We start from the raw sequence: 24216 nt of genomic DNA, 5'->3' as shown, positions 1-24216 counted from the left end.
TTCTATTATGGGCCGGACGTTTCGTCCCGCAAATACGGAATGCACGCGTTTCGCAGATCCACAATTTGCGGACTGCAAAACAGGCTACGGTCGTGTGCACGAGCCCTTATGCTGGAGGGGGGGGGGGGGGGAGCAGGGTGACAACCAACATGGCTTCACTGCATCACCCCCCGCAGGGGTGGTCACCAGGCCTAGTAATAGAGTTACCGAACTGCACAGATTAAACAGTTAAAGGGGTTTTCTGGCAATGTGAAGCCCCCCCCCCCCCTCCCCCAAAACATGAAAATAATACATTTTGTATACAACCTTTTCGGGATTTACACATTCTAGAGTCACAAACTGAAAATCAGGTAGGCACCGTAGGTGGTGATTTAGCCCCCATTGCCAAAGTCAATGCAGGGCAAAGCTGATTGGCCATTCAGGAGCCCAGGAAAGTTGAGTGACAACCCCAGAGGGGGCTCTCTGTGAGCTAGGAACATCAGCACCAATTGCACATACCTCTCTGCTGCTGCAGTGTGCTACAATGTATCTGGGAACATTGTTTAGACTGGATACAATTGTATCCACTTCTCAGCTGAGAACAGGACCAGTTATGGGCAGGATTACTGCCTCTGGAAGAAGAGTTCTCATTCACTGACAGCAAACAGATATATGGAACCTGTTAAGGAATTGAAACACAAAGGGGATCGTTTATCATCCTGAAATACGCCTACATTAGGCACATCTCAGGCATAGAATGGCCGCAATCTGCGACTTTTCTCCTCTAACACCCAGGTCAAAAAAGGTGGGCTTGGTGTGGGTGTGGTGGGCATGGGTCAGCAGCCATCATTTTCTATGCCTGGTCTAGACGTAGAAAATGGTTAAGGGAGCCGTCTTACGTTTAGACTGGCGCTGGATGAGCCGAAGTTATGACGACTCCTGCGCCTCTTCATAACTTTCACGGATCCACCGCCAGATATAGGGGTTATTATGACTGGCGTCTTAAACGCCAGTCTTAATAAATGACCCCCAAAGTCTATTAGAATAGTTGCAGAATGTTTCAGTGATTAAGACAATAAGTCGCGTGACAGATAGGGCACAACTACACTGCAACATTTTGTCGCACGACAATTTTAATAATGATAGTCTATGGTGTCGCATTGCGACATGCTGCGACTGCGACGCGACAGTCGCAGAAAAATCCATTTCGAATGGATTTTTTGCGACTGTCGCGTCGCAGTTGCAGCATGTTGCATGTTGCAGTGCGAGACCATAGACAAATGTCGTCGTGTAGACCTAACCTAAAGGGGTTGTCCGACAATTTGACATTGAAGACCTATCATTACCGATCAGCTGTTTGAAGAGGTTGCGGCTCTTCAGCGAAGGAGGCGGACTCTTCCTAGGCCAGTGATGTCACATTCATCGGTCACATGGCCTAGGTGTAGCTCTGTCCTATTCGAGTGAATGGGACTGAGCTGCAGTACCAAACACATCCACTATGCAACAGGTGGCGCTGTGCTTGGTAGGCTGCGAGGAGGTCCTGGCGCTCGCCACAGCTTCTTCCAACAGCTGATCGTTGGGGTTCCAGATGTTGGACCTGAGGATAAGGTCATCATTACCAGAATCTCAGGAACCCCCTTTAAGCTATATGAACATAAAACCAGAAATCCCTTTAAGATCAGCTTTGAGAATCTGGAGCGGGCATGGAGTTTCCGAGATCCAACTTTCAGACAGTGTTGTGGCAGAAAGGTTTACAAGACAAGTGCCAAGGTTCAGTACAATCCTTCATTGTTCTATCTGGATCCAGAGCCAACACCACAGACAGTGCGGGTGTCAGGGGCAGCCAGGATCACAGGTGCTGCAGAGACATCAGGATCTTTGCAAATTGCAACTTCCCAAATTCTATATTTACTAATTAAAAATTAAATAAAATAAAAAAATTCCATATTTGCATCTCGGCTCCTTGCACCCCTCCCCCGCCCTCCCGTCTTACAGATGTGAGGCTGTAATACAATATGTGAAGGTGCCAGATGGGGGGGTTAACGTGTGCGAGTTTGGTTCTCAGGCGCCGCCGTTTGATATTTGCATTTCTGTTCACTGGAAAACCCGCTTCATTAAAAGATGAAGAATTCCTAGAAAACAAAATATAATGACTTGTACAAGAATAAAACCTTGCCCGATGAGCATTCTTATAAAGGGGCCCTCAAGGAAGAACGAAAAGTTCTACAACTTTCTTGTGTACTTTCTGGTTCAATTCTTCTGCCTTTTCAAGATCTCTGCTTACTGTCAATGACTAGAAACTGTGTGAAGGTGTTGTAACAATGTATCCGTTGTAGCAGGAGCGTAACTCCTAGGCTATAATGCAAACTCTTGGTACCACTTGGAACCGAACCAGAGTTCGGGAAATGTTTTTTTTTTTACAGTAGAAATTGATTTATGAAGTTATTATGCGAAGTCGCAAAGTAATAACGTCGGCTCTTAGGAGCCAATACATTCTAATACTGTACGGAGCGCTCGCTCCGCACAGTATTCAAACAAAGTATTATGCGAATCCGAAGTCGATTCGCTCATCCCTAGTAATAATCTCTTTGCAATGATCTAGTGGTGGCTACAGAAGACGGAGTTCAGTGCCATGCCCCCTTACCCCGTTGCAGTCGCATGGTCTGCCTCCATGGAAGATATGCCGCTCACTACATGTGTTTGTTGCAGTTTTGCTAAGAATTTTTTGTCTGCACTGTATTTACAGGTGAAAAAAAAAGGCAAAAACTGCATAGCAAAACCACAGCAAAGGTACAAGGCAGCAGCACGTAAATCCAGCCCAAGGCTATGTTCACACAACTACATCCATCGTGTGGAAAAATTTGATGCAGAATCAAGGGAAGTAAGGAAACCAGAAGAGCCAAAACACTAACAAATGGAAAATTCCATTAGCAACAAACAAGTCCACCATGAATTCACAGGCCCTTCACCTGTTTGGAGCTAAATCTTTATGGTTAATGGTACTGTGGACATATCTAGGACAGTACCTAGATCAGCGGCTCTTCTGGTTCCAATGGGCATGGTGGAATTGTGCGTTTAGGTGACCACCATACATTTCATCATGGAGTCATGCCTTCAAATCTCATAGTAAATTCACAAAACGGGCAGCAGCCTACTACTACCTGCCTCCTCCACGAGGTCAGCGCTGCTCAGTATTCCCTTATATGGGGACAATGTCTACATATAGATTATCTCTCCCAGCCTCACCGCCAGATATCCCTTCCAAAGCCCTAACCAGATGACAGCTGCACAAGATAACCTCTGACCTGGAAGTATTCTTGAGATAATGGCTTTTAAATTCTGAACATAAGAGGTGGGGGACAATACTGAAGGTGTCCGCTGTATGATAAAATGGCAGAGCGCTTTTTTAAGTTGCTAAAAGTGATCGAAAAAGAAAGGGGGTGGCAGGGCTTGCAGGGGGCGGCAGGCAGGGCTTGCAGGGGGGAGGCAGGGCTTGCAGGGGGGAGGCAGGGCTTGCAGGGGGGAGGCAGGGCTTGCAGGGGGGAGGCAGGGCTTGCAGGGGGGCGGCAGGGCTTGCAGGGGGGCGGCAGGGCTTGCAGGGGGGCGGCAGGGCTTGCAGGGGGGTGGCAGGGCTTGCAGGGGGGAGGCAGGGCTTGCAGGGGGGAGGCAGGGCTTGCAGGGGGAGGCAGGGCTTGCAGGGGGGAGGCAGGGCTTGCAGGGGGGAGGCAGGGCTTGCAGGGGGGAGGCAGGGCTTGCAGGGGGGAGGCAGGGCTTGCAGGGGGGAGGCAGGGCTTGCAGGGGGGAGGCAGGGCTTGCAGGGGGGAGGCAGGGCTTGCAGGGGGGAGGCAGGGCTTGCAGGGGACGGCAAGACTTGGCTATCAGTAGGAATAAGGCAGTAGTAAGGCAAAAGGAAGGGAATCGGGGAAAAAAAGTTACTGGCAAAAAAAAAAAACAACAAGGCCCAAAATAAGTGAACGGCAAAAAAATGTGATCCCCAAAACACTGTGTTCTCGATTATTCCTACATGAGCCCCAAACCTACTGAGATCCATCAAAGGATTACTCCGGGCAAAACGGACACATTGCGTCATGCTTAGTAGAATCTGAGGCGGCATCGCCATCCAGGTTCCTCCACTAAGCATAGCTGTATTTTATCCAGAGTGTTTTGGTAACAATTTTGGAGGTGGCTATTGAAACAGATCCGAAATGTAATGAGTCGTACGGTAGAGTAACAGCACCGGAATCCAGGATACAGAAACTACTGTTATATCGTACTGACATGGCAAGGGGTGATCTTAAAACGACCCCAGACAATATCAGTCATAAATACCCCCCATGACAAAGCACCAGGTTTAACTTTTAGCAATATTTCTCTCACTGTGGTCTCTGCAGTGAAGAAGCTCTGTGTCCAAACACTGGGTAAAGCAGCTGCCTCTCTCTCTCTATCACAGCATGAAATCTCAGCTCTATCTGCTCTGTTGACAAGAGGTGGAGCTTTTTATTTCCAGAAAAAGCTTTTACAGGGCAGAATCGAATGCACACTATTCAGGCAAATGCTAATTTATACGAAACACGACACTTCTCTTAATGCAGATTTGATTCAATTGACTACTCCTGGTCGTGAGTCATGCAGCAGGTCGTGCAATGCTTCAGTCAAAATTCTCAAAAAACACAAACTTTCTGCATCTGCTCTAGTGCATTATGGGAGATGCAGTATTTACTGCCTATACACATTTCCATAATGCAGTATTGCGAACGCAGCTCTGGAGTATAAGAAATTATGTAAAGAAAGGTGAGTACAAGATAAAAGTGAAGTACAGTTCTTCGACAGATCACGTGACTGTTTCTTTTTACATAAGCGGCCACATGCACAGATATAAACTGTTTCATCTCCTTAGACTCAACCGCTCAATCATCCCGCGATTAACTCTGCTCTGCGAACCACTTTGTTCAATCCAGGATACAAAGCAGATCAGCAAGGAGTAAGCACCAGCGCACTCACCAATCGATTCTCATCAAATACTTCGAATAGCAGCCTGTGGTTGGTGGGGTGGACCTAAGGGGAAAAAGAAAAATGAGTGTCAAGCAGCAGGTAATTCTCAGAGTAGCAGAGCTGAGTTTGCTCAAGCACAATGCAAGTACATCATACATACACAATGCAGCCCCCAGGAGAACAAAATGCCACGTTCAGCCCTTTCACATACTAAGCTGTGCCAAAGGTAATAAACATTTCTAAGATGTAGCAGAACTCAGTATGTCACTGCTGGTTATATGACATTTTAAATAGGACTGCAGGTAACACTGCTAAGGAGAGTCACACATGTCACAAGTAATGTAGCTCTGATGAGTTGGAGGATAAACTCGTCTCTCCTACATTGGTATTTATTTTGCAGAGCTGGTAAGGTGCAGCGGAGCAGAGCTGGTAAGGTGCAGCGGCGCAGAGCTGGTAAGGTGCAGCGGCGCAGAGCTGGTAAGGTGCAGCGGCGCAGAGCTGGTAAGGTGCAGCGGCGCAGAGCTGGTAAGGTGCAGCGGCGCAGAGCTGGTAAGGTGCAGCGGCGCAGAGCTGGTAAGGTGCAGCGGCGCAGAGCTGGTAAGGTGCAGCGGCGCAGAGCTGGTAAGGTGCAGCGGCGCAGAGCTGGTAAGGTGCAGCGGCGCAGAGCTGGTAAGGTGCAGCGGCGCAGAGCTGGTAAGGTGCAGCGGCGCAGAGCTGGTAAGGTGCAGCGGCGCAGAGCTGGTAAGGTGCAGCGGCGCAGAGCTGGTAAGGTGCAGCGGCGCAGAGCTGGTAAGGTGCAGCGGCGCAGAGCTGGTAAGGTGCAGCGGCGCAGAGCTGGTAAGGTGCAGCGGCGCAGAGCTGGTAAGGTGCAGCGGCGCAGAGCTGGTAAGGTGCAGCGGCGCAGAGCTGGTAAGGTGCAGCGGCGCAGAGCTGGTAAGGTGCAGCGGCGCAGAGCTGGTAAGGTGCAGCGGCGCAGAGCTGGTAAGGTGCAGCGGCGCCGAGCTGGTAAGGTGCAGCGGCGCCGAGCTGGTAAGGTGCAGCGGAGCCGAGCTGGTAAGGTGCAGCGGCGCCGAGCTGGTAAGGTGCAGCGGCGCCGAGCTGGTAAGGTGCAGCGGCGCCGAGCTCGTAAGGTGCAGCGGCGCCGAGCTCGTAAGGTGCAGCGGCGCCGAGCTCGTAAGGTGCAGCGGCGCCGAGCTCGTAAGGTGCAGCGGTGCCGAGCTCGTAAGGTGCAGCGGTGCAGAGTTCGTAAAAAAGCAGCAATGCAGAGTTTGCAATTTGCTGCAACCCAAAAGATTTGACAATTTCTGCACTGCTACATCTGTACATCTACCTCCCAATACCTCACACAACAATGTGCCCAATCAACAAACTATGGGCCAGGATGGAAAATCCCCAGGGGATCGGGTTGTGGTCCGTGTTCACTATGTGGCAGCAATCCGTAGCATATGGATTTTGTGCCGTTCATTGGGGAGAAGGTGTGAATACTTGAGCGATGGAATGTACAGCAGCCAACCACAAGTTATGCTTGATGTGGCAGAAGATGGCGGTGAGGTTTTAGACCAGAGGGAAATGTTCTTTTCACACGCTGCTGCTGCTGTGCGCATTATACGGGACGACAATGAGCAAAACTGAAAAAAAGGGAAATATTTGGGAGGTTTCACACTGGATTTAGAGCGCGTTCGTAGCCAGGAATGGGAGGCCGATACTGCAGCTGCCGCTCATTAAAACTGGAGCTGCTCATGTTAACGTGGAGAAGGGGGGGGGGGGGAAGGGGGCTCACTGACTCCCACTATAAAACAAAGCAAGAAAATGTCAAGCAGAACATCCCCACCACCACCAAATATATATATAAAGGAGTAGTCCTCTATAACAACTGAAAATTAATACGACCACCATTTTTTTTTTTTTAAACGAGAGCCTGAATACTTTTGTAATTGAATGTAATAAAAAATGTAGTGTAGCCACTGAGATATTCAATGAAATCTATCTGTACAGTGCCACCTGCTGTTTGTTCTTTCCGTTATTTCTCTGTCAACTTCACTGAGGTGGTCGCACACGCTCAGTTAAAATCTTCAACAGCCACTAGACATATCTTATGTAAGAAGCTGTTGCAGTTACAGGGAAAGAGCTACAGAAGAAAGGACAGGCCCCATCCGAGCTGTAATAGGGAGAGAGCTGCAGCAGAAAGGATTTTCCCCCCTGTGCAAGAGAGAGAGCTACAGCAGAAAGGACACGCTCACTGAGCTGTGATAGGGAGAGAGCTACAGCAGAAGGGACACACCCTCTGAGCTGTGATAGGGAGAGAGCTACAGCAGAAAGGACACGCCCACTGAGCTGCGATAGGGAGAGAGCTACAGCAGAAAGGACACGCCCTCTGAGCTGTGATAGGGAGAGAGCTGTAGCAGAAATTACACCCTCCCTGAGCTGTGATAGGGAGAGTAAAGCGGCAGAACAGACACGCCCCTTGAGCTACCAGCCTGAAATAAATGTAGCAGAACAATTGGAGCAATGAATGTGGAGATCTCTGGATCCATGTGAGGTACAGGGCTGGTTCTGGCTTTGTTAGAAAGAGACCGTCATGTACATCAATCATGGCATAACCCCTTTACAGGTTTGGTATCCAGAAACAGTGCCACACCTGTCTATAGGCTGTGTTTGGTATTGCAGCTCAGCTCCACTAAAGTGACTGGATCTGAGCTACAATACCACACATAACCTAAGGACAGGCGCAATGTTTCTCAACCATGTACAATCCCTTTAAACCCAGAAGAGCAAATCAGGCTAGTTCTGCATAACAATGTGCTTATTACCCAGAGAAAGACACACCTCAGGGCTGCAATAACCTCTCATACATCCACAGCTGAAGGTTGTTGCAAGTCTAGTCCTGAGCTACAATGTAAAGGGGTATTCTGGTAGGTACACGTTATCCTCTATCCACAGGATAGGGGATAACTATCAGATCAGTGGGGGTCCTACGGCTGGGACCTCCACTAATCACAAGAATGTGGGCCCTGTACCATCTGGACGCCCCTTGCAGCCCATGCGCATGGCCGCTCTATTAATTTCTATGGGAGTTCCGGAGATAGCCGAGTATAGTGCTCCCCTATCTCCGGAATTCCCATAGAAATGAATGTGGCCACGCGCACATGTGGTCGGCTGCTTCAGTCATTTTAGAGGAGCAGCCAGGGGCCTGCGCGTTCTCATGATCAGTGGAGGTCCCAGCGGTAGGACCCCCACCGATCTGATAGTTATCCCCTATCCTGTGGATAGGGGATAACTTGTACCTACCGGAATACCCCTTCAAGTGTTTTCTGCTTTGACAGAATGGCCAGATCCGATATATTGTAGCAAACCCTCAGCTGTGAGCTAAACTAGGTCAGAAGTGGTTTCCAGCATCTGAATGCAAATGTAATGTTTTCTTCAAAGACTGCAAGCAGAGATCTTTAAAATGGTTGCAAAATTTTTTAATGGTACCCTATTTTTGCAGCCAATGTATTTTTATGGGTATGTCTACACATGGTGGATGCGCTGCAGATTTTCTTTCCAGAAATGTGGTGTGTATGTGATGTGAATGTATGCTGTGGATTTTTTTTTTGCTGATTTTTCTTGCACAATTTACACCCCGAGTGGACGAACTCTTAGAGGGGTTGTCTCACTGTGACAAATGGCATTTATCCTGTAGAGAAAGTTAATACAAGCCACTTACTAATATACTGTTATTATCCATATTGCTTCCATTGCTGGCTGGATTCACTTTTCCATCACATTATACACTGCTTGTTTCCAAGGGTTACGACCACCCTGTAATCAGTGGTCGTGCTTGCACCAGCCTCTCTGCTCTGAAGCAGTGGTCGTAACCCCTGGATACGAGCAGTGTATAATGTGATGGAAAAATGAATCCAGCCAGCGACAGAAGCAATATGGACAATCACAATACATTAGTAAGTGCCTTGTATTAACTTTCTGTACAGGATAAATGCCATTTGCCAAAGTGCGACAACCCCTTTAAAGATACGTTTTTTTACCCAGACTCCATGCCATACTTAGGCCTCATGCACACGGACGGTTTTTTGTTTTTTTTCATTTACGGGCCGTTTTTTGCGTTCCGTACACGGAACCATTAATTTCAATGGTTCCACAAAAAAAAAAAAAACGGAATGTACTCCGTATGGATTCCGTTTCCGTATTTCCGTTCCGTTGAAAGGTATAGAACATGTCCTATTATTGCCCGCAAATCACGTTCCGTGGCTCCATTCAAGTCAATGGGTCCGCAAAAAAAAAAAAAAAACAGAACACCTACGGAAATGCATCCGTATGTCTTAAGTATCCATTCAGTTTTTGCGGATCTATTGAAAATTTTAAGCCCAACCCAATTTTTTCTATGTAATTACTGTATACGCCATACGGAAAAACGGAACGGAAAAACGGAACGGAAACGGAAACACAACGGAGACAAAAAACGAAGCAACGGATCCGTGAAAAACGGACCGCAAAACACTGAAAAACCCATACGGTCGTGTGCAATAGGCCTTAGTCAGGTATTGCAGCTTAGCCTCAATGAAGTGAAAACCAAAGGCAACCCATGGTTAACCGTGGCCGTGTAGAACTCCTAAAAAGTTCCTACCGTTTTGTGTATACAGCTCCCATGCTGAAATGGGTCTCAACGGTAACAAACGTCAAACAAACGGAGTGTGTATTCTTGTCCTGAGGCCTCTATATGTTGTGGATATGCCTCGGCCTTTTTGCTGCAGACCTGTGCAATCAATTACCGGCCTGGAAAGAGACTTCTGCTTCACACTCTGCTCTTATCCAGCGCTCAGACAAGGGAGATTACGCTCCTCTGCTAAGCCCATTGACCTTCTAAAAACAGTAATGGACAAAACACAGTCGAAAAACAGCCATGGCCTCTTCACTCTGTTCTCACCCTCGTCGGGGGGATATTTAACCAGCTAAAAGCCATTAAAAAAAAGAAAAAATAATTAAAAAATTTTACTTACTCTGAAGAAGAATTCTTCATTCCATTTTGGATTCAGTGTCTAAAAATGAAGAGAAATTATTTTTTTATAAGTTGACTTTATGACTGACGACAAGTAATGGGGACAGGTTCTCGTACATATTTAATGGGGGGTTATTTTACGTTCACAAAGATCAGGTGACAAAGGCCAAGGTGGCTGCTCTGTAACGGGATCCCAGCAGTGATCTCAGAGGGTGGAAGTATATGGGTGACTAGGGAGATCTAAGAGTAATTTTGACCTAAAAATAGAGATCTATAGATAGCATGGAGATCATTTAGGGCCCGAGCAGGCGAGAAGGCTCTAGAACGTGTCAATGACAGCACTGAATTCATCATTAGGACAAAACAGTGGCTTTCCCGTATAACATCATACTCAAACCCAAATCACTACAAAATGAAAAAATAAATTAAAAATTTACACATCCTTGAATCGTCTTCGTCTGTCAAGTGGATAAAAATGTGGATGGAAATTGTACTGTGGCAAACAAAGCCCCAAGGGTTCTGAGCCATAGCCAAACTTGCAAACTCTTGAGGCCGAACTCAAGAAGGTTTCTCCTGTGGCATCTACGGCTGAAAACGAGTGCAGGAATGCGGAGAGAAGGGTATCTGCAGAGGCTGGTTTGGTGTCTTTATTTGCTAAGAGGGTCTAGTCTTGGGTCTGTATTAGCATAGGAGATCTGGTCGGTGGTCTGAATTAGTTTCGAGGATCTGGTCAGGGGTCTGGATTAGTTTAGGAGATCTGGTCGGGGGTCTGTATTAGCTTAGGAGATCTGGTCGGTGGTCTTTATTAGCATAACGGGTAGGGTCTGGGGGTTTGTATTAGCTTAGGAGGTCTGTTCAGGGGTTGGTATTAGCTTAATGGGTTTGGTCTGGGGTTAATTTATTTAGGGTGTCTGGTTTGGGACGATATACTTAGGCTGGCGGGTCTTGATTTAGGAGTCTAGTCTGAGGTCTGTATATGTTTAGGGAGTCTGATTTGAAGTCTGCATTAGCTAAAATAGTCTGCATTAGCTTAGGAGATCTGGTCAGGTGCTCTGTATTAGCTTAAATGGTCTGGTCTGGGGTCTGTATTAGCTTAGGTGGCTTGGTCTGGGGATAATTTATTTAAGGTGTCTGGTCTGGAGTCTAGATTTAGGAGTGTAGCCTAGAGATCGTATATGTCAGGGGGATCTGGTCTAGAGTCTTTTTATTTAAGATGTTTGGCCTAGGTATTATTTATTTAGGGTACATGGTTTGGGGTCTTTATTTAGGACTGTAGTCTGAAGTCTGAATTCGTTAACAGAGTATGGTCCGGGGTCTGTATTACTTTAGCAAATCTGCTCTGGGATCTTTTTGGGATGATCTTGTTCTGATGATTTATTAGGAAGTCTGGTCTGGAGTCTGCATTTGATTAGGAGGCCTTGTCTGGGGTCTGTATTAGTTTAGAGAGTCTGATCTGGAGTTTATTTATTAAGAGTCTTGTCTAGGGTCTATTTAGGGTGTCTGGTTTAGGGTTTTGATTTATTAGAGTCGATATTTTTGTCTGGAGGTATGTATTTAGGGTTGTATGAAGGGAAGGGAGGTCATACTCACTACTTGTGATTCAATGTCTTAGGCTGGGGCATGTGCTATATAAACAAGCAGGATATTTGGTTAAAAAAAAAAAAAAGTGTGCCACACTTTGCAAGAGTTGGTAAGTATGCTGTAAGTATTTCATGTTGTGAACTGTGCCAACATGAGGCGACAAAAGGCATCTATCGACACAGCTACATCTTTGCATATTTGTTAGATTTACCATTTTGCAGTATGGAAAAGCTCTTGGAAGTTATAATGAAAGACTCATTAATTATCGGCCAGCTTTCCCAGAAACTGCGAATCAGAGAGTGGAGTTTTTTAAAATTTAACAGAAGTCCATGACTCAAGCAAACATATTCATAGTGATTTTTTTTTTTTTTTTTAATAAGAGGTTGAAATTGGTTTGAAGAGCACCAATCACCCCTACCAGTAAGTAACTTACCAGAGAGTTCTGAAATCAGTACAATTACACAGTAACATTCAGGGTACTATTTCTATGTTTTTACACAAATCATGATAAAGTGATAGAAATAAAAAAAATATTGTATTTTCAGACTATAGGAGTCAGCGTCTTATAGTATGAAAAATACTGTATTTTTAGGTTTAGAGATCAGAAAATTAAAAATGAAATATTTTCTACCTATTAAAACTTTCCTGGTAGTTTAATGAAGTGGAGAGGCCAATGCCACTAGCTTTAATAGTATAGGATAGAGGGGGCTAATAGTCAGCTCCTGTTAAACCCAGTTTTTCATCTTTTGACCAATGAAACAAGCAGCAATGGCGCACGTGGTGACGTGATGGGAGTAGCAACATCACAATAACCATTACAACTTATAGTGTACAGTACAATACAGTACCCGAGGCCATGTGACCAAGGAACGTGGAGTGAGCGCCGGAACCAGTGCCTACTCAAACAGCTGATCGCCGGGGGTTCCGGGCGTTGGACCCAATCAAATACTGATGACTGATCCAGAGGATAATCAGTTTAAAAAATCTTTGAAAACCCCTTTAAGGAAGCAGTCAGTGAGGTCTGACACTGCTGGACCACCCTGACTGCAGACTATAAGATGCAGGTACTTTGATGCAAGATTTCTTCCTGTTAAAAGTGAGTCTTATAGTCCAAAATATACTGTATTTGAATTAAGTGAATTAACTGCATCCTCCTATAAATGTATGTTATAGTATGGATTACATCTCAGTGTCAAGTACCCGGTAAGCTCCCCCTGGTGGTGGTTGCAGACAGTCAGAAATTTATGTTTTTCTTTATGCTACACAGGGTCTTATACATTGTGCATTAGAAACTCAGAGCGCGGACCGCTATAAAGATATATTAAGGAAGAAATCAACACTAGTTTTCCATTTGCCAATAGGATCAGTGTTCTACCATAGCGAGAACAAGCTGATAACACAGAACTGATTACTCCGTGATGACACATACATGTCCTGTGGATGAGGTCCCTGCCATCTGCCCTGTGGTGTCACTCAAGCTGTGCCCTTGTCACCTGTGTCTCGCTTATGACATCTTAATGATGCCGAGCAGTGGAACTCATATGCCTTCAGTTCCTTCAAGTCTCCAAACGTAGCTTGGGATATATATGCACATCTTCCTAAAAAGTGTCTTTGTCTTATGGAGTGCAGGTAGAGGGGTTTGGATGTACCGTACCCAATTACTCTGCCCGATCACAGAACTTTGTGGTTGTCATTGTATCCCGGTCTTCTTCCACCCGATATTGAGGTGTTCAGTAGGCAAGCTGAATGAGATGTGAATATCACAGTCACTTGTGAGGCATAAGAAATAATCCCAGCAGACGTACTTGCTCTTCAGAATGTGCTTTATTAATGGTTCACAGCAGAACGCGTTGCGGCATGTCAGCCTTCCTCAACTGCATAGTACATACTGACAGTTTCTCACATTATATAGACCTAAATTGCAATCACATGGTCATGACATCATCAGTTAATTAGTAACAGACATCACTAGCTAGTAATAAGAAACACCTCCTAATTCGTGTCTTTCCAGGCTAGCTGCGTGGCAATGCACTCTGCAAAAAAATAACAAATGAAAGAATCAATTTAAAAACACATGACCTCATAATCCCTATTAAGCCCCTTTGGATATAACGTGTCCAACGTATGGATCCAAAAGGCCTCCCTGCGTAACAATAATCTCTTCAAATCACCTCTCTTCTACACTAGACCACCAGGGAATTAAATACTATGTGAACACTTTACACCAGCAGAGAAGGGACATTACAGTGGACAACCAAAGTATCAAATATGAACCACTCTTTTACTCTACACCACTCAATAAGAGGCATTACCCTGCATCACCAGGGAATGAATTATGAATCATCTTTTACTCGCCACAACCAAAGAAGGTGCACTACCCTAGACCACCAGGGAATCAAACACGAACAGCTCTTCTACTCTACACCAAAGAAGTGGTGTTGGACCACGGAAGGGGCATAACACTATATCACCAATGAAACAAATATGAACCCATGTTTTATCCATTTAGACCCATTTTCTATTCTTACTTATGAGGTAATAATTTAGCTTCTAGATTGGAATAAAAAATATTAACCTACCTTACTACCAGGTTCTGTATTTGTAAGGGTCAGCCCCTAGAATTATCAAGTTGCATTTCTAGTGATAATATTTCACACTGACTGTTATGACTTCTTCCAGCCACAAGAGGCCACTGTGTCTTTGAATAAGAAAGAAATGAAGTTGTTGGTCCCAGAGGATGTAGGAGGAGTTTGAAGTTGCGGGCAGGCTGTGTGTTGTTTCCTGCCTGGTGGTGAGCTGAGAGACTGGCTGCAGTTGGACAGAGCCACAGAGACTAAAAAGTGATTCTGGGAAGAGTGATATCGTCCAATTGAGAGACTTGTGACAGGACACGGGGCCTGGCTAACGTGCTATAGGGTAGCGGAACTGATATGGATTCCTGCACCTGCAATCTAGAGAGAGAGAGAGAGAGGAAAAGACCAAGCGCTGGGACAAGTAAGTGACTGTATCAGGAGCCAGACGACACCCGCCCCCACGTACCAGACCAAGACAAGCAGCTACCTCGTGGGAGAACGTGACATGACTGATCTCTGCCCAGCTACCTACATAACTGTGAGTGTGCACCGGTGCTAACCTGCGATAGAGCATAGAGCAGGAATCTTTAGTCAGAGCGTTGTAGAAACGTGCCCTGGGTAGCAGGGGTCAGACAGGAAAACACCAGAGGAGAGTAGCCTGTATTTTTAGGTGTTTGCTGGTTGGAGAGCATTTAGCATATCACGGATCAGTTACCCTTCCTGTAAATTTGTGTAAACTTGTTAACATTGTTCCTGTCATTTGTCGATTGCGCCCCTGGTGCATAAGCACAAAACTGTTGAAAGGATTTAATAAAGCCGGTATCTGCTTCAGCCGCCTTGTCTGCTGCACTGTATTTGAACCCTGCCCTGCGGTCTCTTCCTCCCCTGACCGCTACATATTAACACCCTCTTCTACACCAGACCACCGGGGAATTAAATACTGTATTACTGTATGAACACTCTTACGTTATACCAGCAGAGATGGGGCCTAAGGCTACTTTCACACTAGAGGCAGCCTTCTCCGGCAGGCTGTTGCGGCAGGGGAACAGCCTGCCGGATCCGTGCTACCGCTAGTGCACCGCGCCACCAGAAGTCCGCTCCAGCCCCGTTCACTATAATGGAGGTCAGTCTGCAGCACGGCAAACCGATAGGCGACCGGAATAAAACGACGACATGTAGACTAGCAGGGTATCAAATATAAACCACTCTTCTACTCTACACCACACAAGGAGGGGCATTACCCTAGACCACCAGGTATTAACACCCTCTACTGCACTGGACCACCGGGGAATTCAATACTGTATGAACACTTATTTTACACCAGCAGCGAAGGGGCATTTTCTTAGAAATGTGGAGCAAGATGAAGAATTGTAAGAAGGGGTCAGCAACATGTGGCACTCTGGCAGTTGTGAAACTACAACTCCCAGCATACACACTCCTAGTGCCATTGTTAGTGGTGGTGGGGGCTTGGGCCAAGAATATCTCGAGATGAGGAAGCACAGTCCAGGACTAGAGTCTATCGCATAGTGCAATCACTTACTTACAACCAGGATGTGGAACAAGGAGCGCACCCGCTGTTTACAGAAAATATTAATAAGATGCTACGAGGGAATATCGGACTGGCACAGACTGGATTCTTTAGGACGAGCGTTTTCAAAACAAAAGGTTTCTCAAGAGCACAGTATCTGCATGAAGCAAGATCTGACAGCACCTGGCCTGGCATGGCTGTCTTCAGCTCCAGGGGTCAAGGGTTTTACTATGACTATCCGTGTCAGGGTGGCCATTCTGTGCGGCCTGCAATCATCTGGTCATAGACATGCTCATCTGTGTCTTGTGGCCGTACGTCGGCTGTTTCAGCAACTCACAATTACAGCCGCTGGAGACAAGCGGACACAGTCACTTCCTTTCTGCACTGGAATCAGCCATTTATGCCATATACTTTCAATATTCTGTAAATGTCTTGGATGGTAATAGCGCTTTACATTTTCGTTTCAGGCCCCAGGATTAGTTTAATGTAACAGAGTGGCCATTGGACCACAAGAGCTTGTGTTTGCCTGTTCTAGATCTAATTATACACATACAGATCTGTCTAAATCTTTTCTTCCATCTACCTGGATCTAACTACCCATCTCTCCATCAACATATCTAGATCTATTCATCTGTCTTGTTTTAGATCAATTCAGATGCATCCCTCCACCAATCAACACATATCAATACATCCAGTCAACCTGGATCCATCCATCCACGTGTCAACCTGGATCCATCCATCCACGTGTCAACCTGGATCCATCCATCCACGTGTCAACCTGGATCCATCCATCCATCATTCAATCAAAATCCATCCATCAATCAATCCGGATCCATCCATCCACCAATCAATCAGGATCCATCCATCCACCAATCAATCCGGATCCATCCATCCACCAATCAATCCGGATCCATCCATCCACCAATCAATCCGGATCCAATCATCCACCAATCAATCCAGATCCAATCATCCACCAATCAATCCAGATCCAATCATCCACCAATCAATCCAGATCCAATCATCCACCAATCAATCCAGATCCAATCATCCACCAATCAATCCAGATCCAATCATCCACCAATCAATCCAGATCCAATCATCCACCAATCAATCCAGACCCACCCATCCATCAATCCAGACCCACCCATCCATCAATCCAGATCTACACATTTCTTCAGATCCACCAAATCAATCAATCCAGATCCACCCATCAATCCAGATCCACCCATCAATCCAGATCCACCCATCAATCCAGATCCACCCATCAATCCAGATCTTTCGATGCATCCAAATCTATTCATAAATCCAGATTGTAAAGTGGGTGCTTTATTTACCCATATACAGTACAGACCAAAAGTTTGGACACACCTTCTCATTCAAAGAGTTTTCTTTATTTTCATGACTATGAAGGCATCAAAACTATGAATTAACACATGTGGAATTATATACATAACAAACAAGTGTGAAACAACTGAAAATATGTCATATTCTAGGTTCTTCAAAGTAGCCACCTTTTGCTTTGATTACTGCTTTGCATGCTCTTGGCATTCTCTTGATGAGCTTCAAGAGGTAGTCCCATGAAATGGTCTTCCAACAGTCTTGAAGGAGTTCCCAGAGATGCTTAGCACTTGTTGGCCCTTTTGCCTTCACTCTGCGGTCCAGCTCACCCCAAACCATCTCGATTGGGTTCAGGTCCGGTGACTGTGGAGGCCAGGTCATCTGGCGCAGCACCCCATCACTCTCCTTCATGGTCAAATAGCCCTTACTTTCAAAGTTTTCCCAATTTTTTGGCTGATTGACTGACCTTCATTTCTTAAAGTAATGATGGCCACTCGTTTTTCTTTACTTAGCTGCTTTTTTCTTGCCATAATACAAATTCTAACAGTCTATTCAGTAGGACTATCAGCTGTGTATCCACCTGACTTCTCCTCAACGCAACTGATGGTTCCAACCCCATTTATAAGGCAAGAAATCCCACTTATTAAACCTGACAAGGCACACCTGTGAAGTGAAAACCATTTCAGGGGACTACCTCTTGAAGCTCATCAAGAGAATGCCAAGAGTGTGCAAAGCAGTAATCAAAGCAAAAAGGTGGCTTCTTTGAAGAACCTAGAATATGACATTTTCAGTTGTTTCACACATGTTTGTTATGTATATAATTCCACATGTGTTAATTCATAGTTTTGATGCCTTCAGTGTGAATCTACAATTTTCATAGTCATGAAAATAAAGAAAACTCTTTGAATGAGAAGGTGTGTCCAAACGTTTGGTCTGTACTGTACATGCATATAGCGATATCTACAGTATATAGATGAACCCATTTTCTTGTCTGTGAAGGGGAAAGTCAGGCACTCCGTTTGTTCCAAACTTCTGGCCTAAGTCAATATCCTACCATGAACTACAATGAACTACATGAACGTAAAAAAAAACAAAACACTTATTGAGGACATACACAACCCTGTAGGATGTAGTAGAGCAGAGTTGGCAATTTGGGATGTGCTAGTCGTGGATTACAGCATTCTATCAATACTGTAAATCAACAACGTAGTCCATCTTTTGAAGCAACCACTTCAACTCTGCAACATAACCTTCCATACACCACAATTCATTTATTTTACTGACCGTGTAGCAGGAAGATGAAAGCGTCTAAACCAGATGATTCCCAAACTGTGTCCAGGCCTAATTATCCCCACAGTCTTCCACAGGCAGACACTATGACAGTCCCAAACACCTTTGTCCTCCGCAGGCTGTGCAGTGAATGACTCCCAGGCTACACTTTATTACACAGTAAACAATAAATGTGTTATCCAATAGTAGCTCAGCTCTCGACGGTGAAAACTAGTCTGACAACTCTCCGCGCCGGCCCTCGCTAGAAAAAGTCAACTTTCTATAACACAGGCCGACTGTATGACAACAGCAGTGTGTACAGGAAAAACCTTCATGAACTATTAATTACATAAAGCTCAAACAAAGAAGCACAAAGGTGCAGCACAGCTCTGCAGGCGCTAAGAATTCTGTTATGTAGAAATCCCTTCTCAGCAGTCACCTCATTATCATCCCAGACAGGATTACAAAGTCAGACAATGCCTATATATAGTTAACACATGATCCACTGTTCACAATAGGTGATGATACAGCTCCCCTCCTCCCCCTCCCTGGACAATGACCTCTGCACAGGTCACAGAGCGTGCCCACAACTCTCTCCCATAGACATTAAGGAGCATCTCCAGACTACAGGTTCCTATGGCCCAGGCAGATGGCCACATTACAGCATCACTCTGATGGCTGTTAACAGCATCCATGGAAAGATGATTACCTCCCCCCCCCCCCCCCCAACCCTAACCCATTCCCACCGCCCCCATCCCCGTGTACACAAAACGCAAAAAAAAAAAAAGCTTCAACCAGAAAATAGAAACAGATTAGAAAAATAATACAATGAATTAGTATCTGGTTTTAATTAGTGAGAAAAATATATAGGCGATGAATTCCCTTTAAATGTTTTTAATATTTTTAAAAGGTGGAACAAATTTCCGGATGTTTAATATTGATGACCTATCCTCAGATTAGATAGTCAATATCAGATCGGCGGAGTCCGACACCCAGCACCCCAGCCAATCAGCTGTCTGAAGAGGTTGCAATGCTCCAGTGAGATCCACTGCCTTCTCGCAGCTTACCAACCAATTAAAATAAATAAATACATAGAAAACCCCTTTAACCCCTTAAGGACACGGCCATATTTCACCTTAAGGACCAGGCCATTTTTTGCAAATCTGACCAGTGTCACTTTATGTGGTGATGACTTTAAAACGCTTTGACTTATCCAGGCCATTCTGAGACTGTTTTTTCGTCACATATTGAACTTCTTGACACTGGTAAAATGGAGTAAAAAAAAATTCATTTTTATTTAAAAAATACCAAATTTGCCCAAAAAATTGAAAAATTAGCAAATTTTCAAGTTTCAATTTCTCTACTTCTATAATACATAGTAATACCTCCAAAAATAGTTATTACTTTACATTCCCCATATGTCTACTTCATGTTTGGATCATTTTGGGAATGACATTTTATTTTTTGGGGACGTTACAAGGCTTAGAAGTTAAGAAGCAAATCTTTAAATTTTTCAAAAACCCACTTTTTAAGGACCAGTTCAGGTCTGAAGTCACTTTGTGAGGCTTACATAATAGAAACCACCCATAAATGACCCCATCTAAGAACCTACACCCCTCAAGGTATTCAAAACAGATTTTTACAATCTTTGTTAACCCTTTAGGTGTTGCACAAGAGTTATTGGAAAATGGAGATGAAATTTGAGAATTTCAATTTTTGGGCAAATTTTCCATTTTAATCTATTTTTTTCCAGTAACAAAGCAAGGGTTAACAGCCAAACAAAATGCTATATATTTATTGCCCCGATTCTGTAGTTTTACAATACACCTCATATGTGGCCGTAAACTACTGTACGGGCACACAGTAGGGCGTAGAGGGAAAGGTGCGCCGTATTGTTTTTGGAAGGCAGGTTTTGCTGGACTGGTTTATTTACACCAGGCATCCTCAAACTGCGGTCCTCCAGCTGTTGCAAAACTATAACTCCCAGCATGCCCGAACAGCCTACAGGTATCAGCCTACAGCAGGGCATTGTGGGAGTTGTAGTTTTACAACAGCTGGAGGGCCGCAGTTTGAGGATGCCCGATTTACACCATGTCCCAATTGAAGCCCCCCTGATGCACCCCTAGAGTAGAAACTCCATAAAAGTGACCCCATTTTGGAAACTACGGGATAAGGTGGCAGTTTTGTTGGGACTATTTTTAGGGTACATATGATTTTTGGTTTCTCTACATTACATTTTTGTGAGGCAAGGTTACCAAAAATAAAAATACTGAAATTTATCTCCATTTGCCATAAACTGTTGAGGAACACCTAAAGGGTTAATAAAGTTTGTAAAATCAGTTTTGAATACCTTGAGGGGTGTAGTTTCTTAGTTGGGGTCGCTTTTATGGAGTTTCTACTCTAGGGGTGCATCAGGGGGGCTTCAAATGGGACATGGTTCCAAAAAACAAAGGCCATCAAAATCTGCCTTCCAGAAACCATACGGTGTTCCTTTCCTTCTGCGCCCTGCCATTTGGTCATACAGCAGTTTACGACCACATATGGGGTGTTTCTGTAAACTGCAGAATCAAGGTAATAAATATTAAGTTTTGTTTGGCTGTTAACCCTTGCTTTGTTATTGGAAAAAAAACTGATTAAAATTGAAAATGTGCCCAAAAATTGCCATTTTGGCACCGGTTTTTATAAAAAAAAATTGACCGTGTTCATCTGAGGGCTTAGGTCATGGGGTATTTTTATAGAGCAGATTCTTACGGACGCGGCGATACCTAATATGTCTACTTTTTTTAAAATGTATTTAGGTTTTACACTATATTATCTTTTTATAAACAAAAAAAAACATTTTAGCATCTCCATAGTCTAAGAGTCAGTTTTTGTTTAGTTTTTAGCCGATTATCTTAGGTAGGGTCTAATATTTTGTGGGATGAGAGGACGTTTGGCACTATTTTGGGGGGCATATGACTTTTTGATCGCTTGCTATCACAATATTTGTGATGTAAGGTGACCAAAAAAATAATTTTTTTGCACCGTTTTTTTTTTTTTTTTTTGACAGTGTACATCTGAGGGGTTAGGTCATGGTTTATTTTTATAGAGCAGATTCTTACGGACGTGGTGTTACCTAATATGTCTACTATTTTTTATTTATTTTAGTTTTACAAAATAATATTTTTGAAAAGCTTTTTTTTAGTTTTAGTGTCTCAAGTCTGAGAACCATAGTTTTTTTCCGATTGTCAGTGGCTAAAATTGGGGAAGGGGATTATAAATTTAGTACTCCATGGAAGTGTGGTACTCCCTGAAGCAACCGTCAATGCAGAGGCCCGGATGATCGTGGCCCGTGTCACACTGAGTGGTGGTGTCCTTCCGTATCCCCCTCCTGTGACATACACTGCACTTTTTTGGGGTCAGTCTCTTCTTTCCAGTTTGGGGGACCACACCTGGAAAGTGTTGGCCAGGGACGATCCGGGCACCTCCAGTTCCCGAGGTACTCCGGCCTGCTCTTTCCCGGTCAGAAAAGATCAGGGCCTTGAGGACTGCCTCATAGAACTGAAGGAATTTCCCTGTGTTGCCAGCGCTCTGGGACAGCACAAAAGCGTTGTACAAGGCAACCTGTACCAAGTAGACCGCAACTTTTTTGTACCATGCCTGGGTTTTGCGCATGGCATTATATGGCTTGAGGACTTGATCAGAGAGATCAACTCCTCCCATATACCGATTGTAGATACAATCGGGCTTGAGGACCGTTGCCGCGGTACCTCGCACAGGGACAGGGGTGATGCCGTTACTGTGAATTGTGGACAGTACAAGGACATCCCTCTTGTCCTTATATCTGACCAGCAATAGGTTTCCACTGGTAAGGGCATGGGTCGCACCCCTGGGGATAGGTACCTGGAGGGGGTGGGTAGGAAGGCCGCGTTGATTTTTCCGCACGGTCCCACAAGTGGACGTTGATCTGGCGGCGAGGGACTAGAACAAGGGGATACTAGTATAAAAGTTATCCACGTACAGGTGGTAACCCTTATCGAGCAGTGGGTGCATAAGGTCCCACACACGTTTCCCGCTAACACCCAGAGTGGGGGGGACATTCTGGGGGTTGAATACGGGAATCTCGCCCCTCGTACACACGAAACTTGTAAGTGTACCCTGAGGTACTCTCACAAAGTTTGTACAGCTTCACGCCATACCTCGTCCGCTTAGAGGGAACATACTGGCGGAAAATGAGTCTCCCCTTGAAAGCAATGAGAGACTCATCAACCGCGACCTCCCTTCCAGGTACATAGGCCTGTACAAATTTGGCCCCAAAGTGATCGAAGACCGGCCTGATTTTGTACAGGCGGTCATAGGCAGGATTACCTTGGGGGGGGGGGGGGGGGGGGGGGAACATGCTGCATTATCTGCATAATGCAGGCATTTCCGGATGGCCTCAAATCGGGTACGTGTCATGACCGTACTGTAAAGTGGGGTCTGGTAGAGGATGTCCCCACTCCAGTAATGCCTGACACTAGGTTTCTTGACTAGGCCCATGTGCAACACGAGGCCCCAAAATGTCCTCGTCTTGGCTGCACTGACCGGAGTCCAGCCACCGGCCTTAGCCAAAAAGGAGTCCGGGTGTTGAGCAACGAACTGTTGGGCGTACAGGTTCGTTTGCTCCACCATCAGATAGTCACTGAAAAAAAAGACTAAAATAGTCATATTCAGTGAAGCCCACTGTGGGAATCTGGATTCCTGCTTGGCCAACAAAATCAGGAATCGCAGGCTCAAAATGCTCTGGGGTACACCAGACAAGTTCACCGGTAGGGGGCTCAGGTGGACTTATCTAGTTGGCCGGAAAAGTAGTACGAGCCCCAGGGCGGCTCATACTAGTGTGGGCCACAGGGTCCCTAGCATGGCAGTCCCCTTCCTCCTCCTGGCGGCGTCTCCGCCGCCTTGGGGGCTCATCATCATCGCTAGATGATGAGGACGACGCGGATGACAAAAGGAAAGTGGGGTCTTCCTCGTCCTCACTGGGGCTCTCGGACTCGGAGGCAAGCTGGGCATATGCCTACTCGGCCGAGAACATCCGGCAGGCCATAGGGGAGTGTGCGTGTGTGTGTGTGTGCGCGTGTTAAACTTTATTTGGTGTGAGTGTGTGTGGGGGACGGGTGTTCACGCACTTACCCTAAACCTAACAGACAAAAAAATAAATAAATAAATTTAAAAAAGGGCAAAAAATTAGAAAAAAATAAATTCTAACTCGCTGATCAGCCGTGCGAAGCTGATCAGCGGTGGGGTGTGCGATGCGCTAACATTGGCCGGACGCTAAGAGTGACGGCCACAGTCAGCGTACGCAGAAAGAAAAAATATATATGCTTGCGCCCCAAAAAAAGTTGTGGGGAAGGGGGCAGGGGGCAAGCTGCAGCACCCCTGGGCGGGTCTAGGGTCACACAGCTGTGCTGTGGACCCCAGACACTGCAATCAAAAAATTCCCCCCCCCCACTAATTTTCCCTGAATATCCCTGCCTAACCTAACCTGTCCCTAACCTTTCCCTAAGTACCTTTTACTGTGGAGGGTCAGAAGGGGGTGCTGGGGCGCAGATGGGGCTGCTGGGGTGCTGGCTCTGGAGATCCGTGCAGCTTGTTCCTCTCTCCTCGGCTCCCGGACACAAAAGGAAGAGGAGAGGAGCGCTGCACTAATTTAAGGCGTCCGCCCGCCCCTGCAACCAATCAGAGCCGATCCTGAGAGGTGATGTCACCATCACCTCTCAGGATCGCAGGATGGTGATTGGAGGTGTATTATCACACCACCGATCACCATCCTGTTCCGGGTTATCGGGACCCCAGAGACCCGAATAACCTGGAAACGCAGCAAACCGCAGGTCTGAATTGACCTGCGGTTTGCTGTGATCGCCGACACGGGGGGGGGGGGGGGGGGGGCGGGGGGTCACAGGACTCCCTGGCGCATTGTCCCAGGGTGCCTGCTCAATGAT

At 45.7% G+C, this 24216-nt stretch overlaps 1 protein-coding gene across 6 annotated transcripts in view; it reads right to left on the bottom strand.

Annotated features, from left to right (window-relative positions):
• The window catches only part of NEDD4L (NEDD4 like E3 ubiquitin protein ligase), a 382390-nt gene that overhangs the window by 155266 nt on the left and 202908 nt on the right, over positions 1-24216 (bottom strand). For 5 of the 6 annotated variants that reach the window (XM_040421065.1, XM_040421066.1, XM_040421067.1 and 2 more), the window contains 2 exons: positions 9969-10007; positions 4981-5034 (listed from right to left, as the gene is read on the bottom strand). In XM_040421065.1, the coding sequence (XP_040276999.1) occupies positions 4981-5034; positions 9969-10007 (93 nt within the window). Of the gene's footprint in view, positions 1-4980; positions 5035-9968; positions 10008-18271; positions 18392-24216 lie in introns of those variants that run through there. The other variant, XM_040421070.1, reaches the window with a different exon arrangement.

The sequence above is a fragment of the Bufo bufo genome, chromosome 2 (assembly GCF_905171765.1).
Source record: "Bufo bufo chromosome 2, aBufBuf1.1, whole genome shotgun sequence".
Lineage (NCBI taxonomy): Eukaryota > Metazoa > Chordata > Amphibia > Anura > Bufonidae > Bufo > Bufo bufo.
This window is presented reverse-complemented; position numbering and strand designations above follow the sequence as displayed.